The sequence below is a fragment of the Olea europaea genome, unplaced genomic scaffold, assembly GCF_002742605.1.
Source record: "Olea europaea var. sylvestris unplaced genomic scaffold, O_europaea_v1 scaffold30260, whole genome shotgun sequence".
Classification (NCBI taxonomy): Eukaryota; Viridiplantae; Streptophyta; class Magnoliopsida; order Lamiales; family Oleaceae; genus Olea; species Olea europaea.
Window position 1 is genome coordinate 1 of NW_019248935.1, and position 1306 is coordinate 1306.

Here is a 1306-nt window from a genome sequence, read left to right on the forward strand (position 1 = left end):
GTAAACATAACAGACAGACATGTTTACTTTTAACGACGTTTTAATTATTTCTACAAAATGAGTTTAAAATTTTCTTCTTTTTCTTTATCTATTATTTGAAGACAAAATGCAACACAAATGATCTTGACTTATCAAAGGCCAATAATGGATATGCAGGCATGACATCTAAATCACCATACAGATTCACAAGTACCTGAGAGTCCTCTCGTATTCTTAGATTCTGCCCTGTGGGATCAAGCAAATCGTTAATGACCTAAAATTTCAAGACAAGAAAGTGTCATGTGAGATCCGAAAGAAGACATTTGATAAATTTAATGAAAAAAAAGGTAATCATTCAGAGTGACGAGAGTGGAATGTGTCAATATCATTAATACAGTTTGATGGCCAGCGAAACCTAGCTCAAGAGGCAAGGCCCCCTGACTACGAGGTTCGAACTTCGATTCCCAACAATAGGGGTATGACACAAATTACGTATTAATATTTCCTCTATGTAGACTTTTTTGTTTATCTATTTTGTGTTGATTGTGTATAATAAATTACAGTCGAATTACCGCCTGTAGTATCCAATTGTTTTAGTCAAAAAATAAAAATTTCAGTCAATGAATAACATCAAAGTAAAATTAATAACAAGTCGATGTGTACAATAAGACAAATGAGTATATAGCAAGTGGCGCATCTATAAGATCAGAGGCTAATAAATACTGCACTTCTTTGTCAACATGTGCAATAAGACAAGTGAGTTCAGAGCAAGGAATTTTAGCAATTTTTCTCTCCTCTTTTTCCTTTTCAAGGAATTCCAGAATCAAGATCTATGACACTTGTGTATTCCTTCTGTCCCAACTACAACGTGAATGCTTAAGAACACGTGCCAAAGAAAAAGAGTCTGACCTCGTTGTAGATTTCCAAATAGGATACTCGGAGGAGGAACTCCCGTCCAGGTGTCTGATATAACATATTGAAAGATATTCAAAAGTTGAGAATTACTTCCATGACGTCAAGAACTGAAAAACTAACTAAAATGGGAGGTGGTTGCCACCTCTTGTATAATTCCAAACACATCCTTCACTGCCAAGGGTATGATTCCTGGTGATTTCTGCTCCCCCTATAAAAATGAAGCTCAGCATTATTAACATTTCTATCCAGAAAATTGATTTTCTTCATTTGTTGTGTGCATGCAATTGTGTCGCCAAAACCAGAGAACATTACATGAGGCCTCCAGATAAACAAATAAATGTATACTTAAGAATGAATCAAGAATAACTGCAAATAATCCATCACATAATTGGAATAAGAAACGATACAATTC

At 34.8% G+C, this 1306-nt stretch overlaps 1 protein-coding gene across 1 annotated transcript; it reads right to left on the reverse strand.

The window, feature by feature from the left end:
* Positions 1-103: 103 nt before the first annotated feature.
* Positions 104-1102, reverse strand: LOC111384854 (kinesin-like protein KIN-7C, mitochondrial; the record flags this gene model as incomplete). The annotated part of the gene is made up of 3 exons (XM_023009189.1): positions 104-253; positions 889-942; positions 1037-1102. Coding segments are annotated over 3 exons (270 nt in total), but the record flags the coding sequence as incomplete, so codon positions are not given.
* Between the last annotated feature and the right edge of the window lie 204 nt (positions 1103-1306).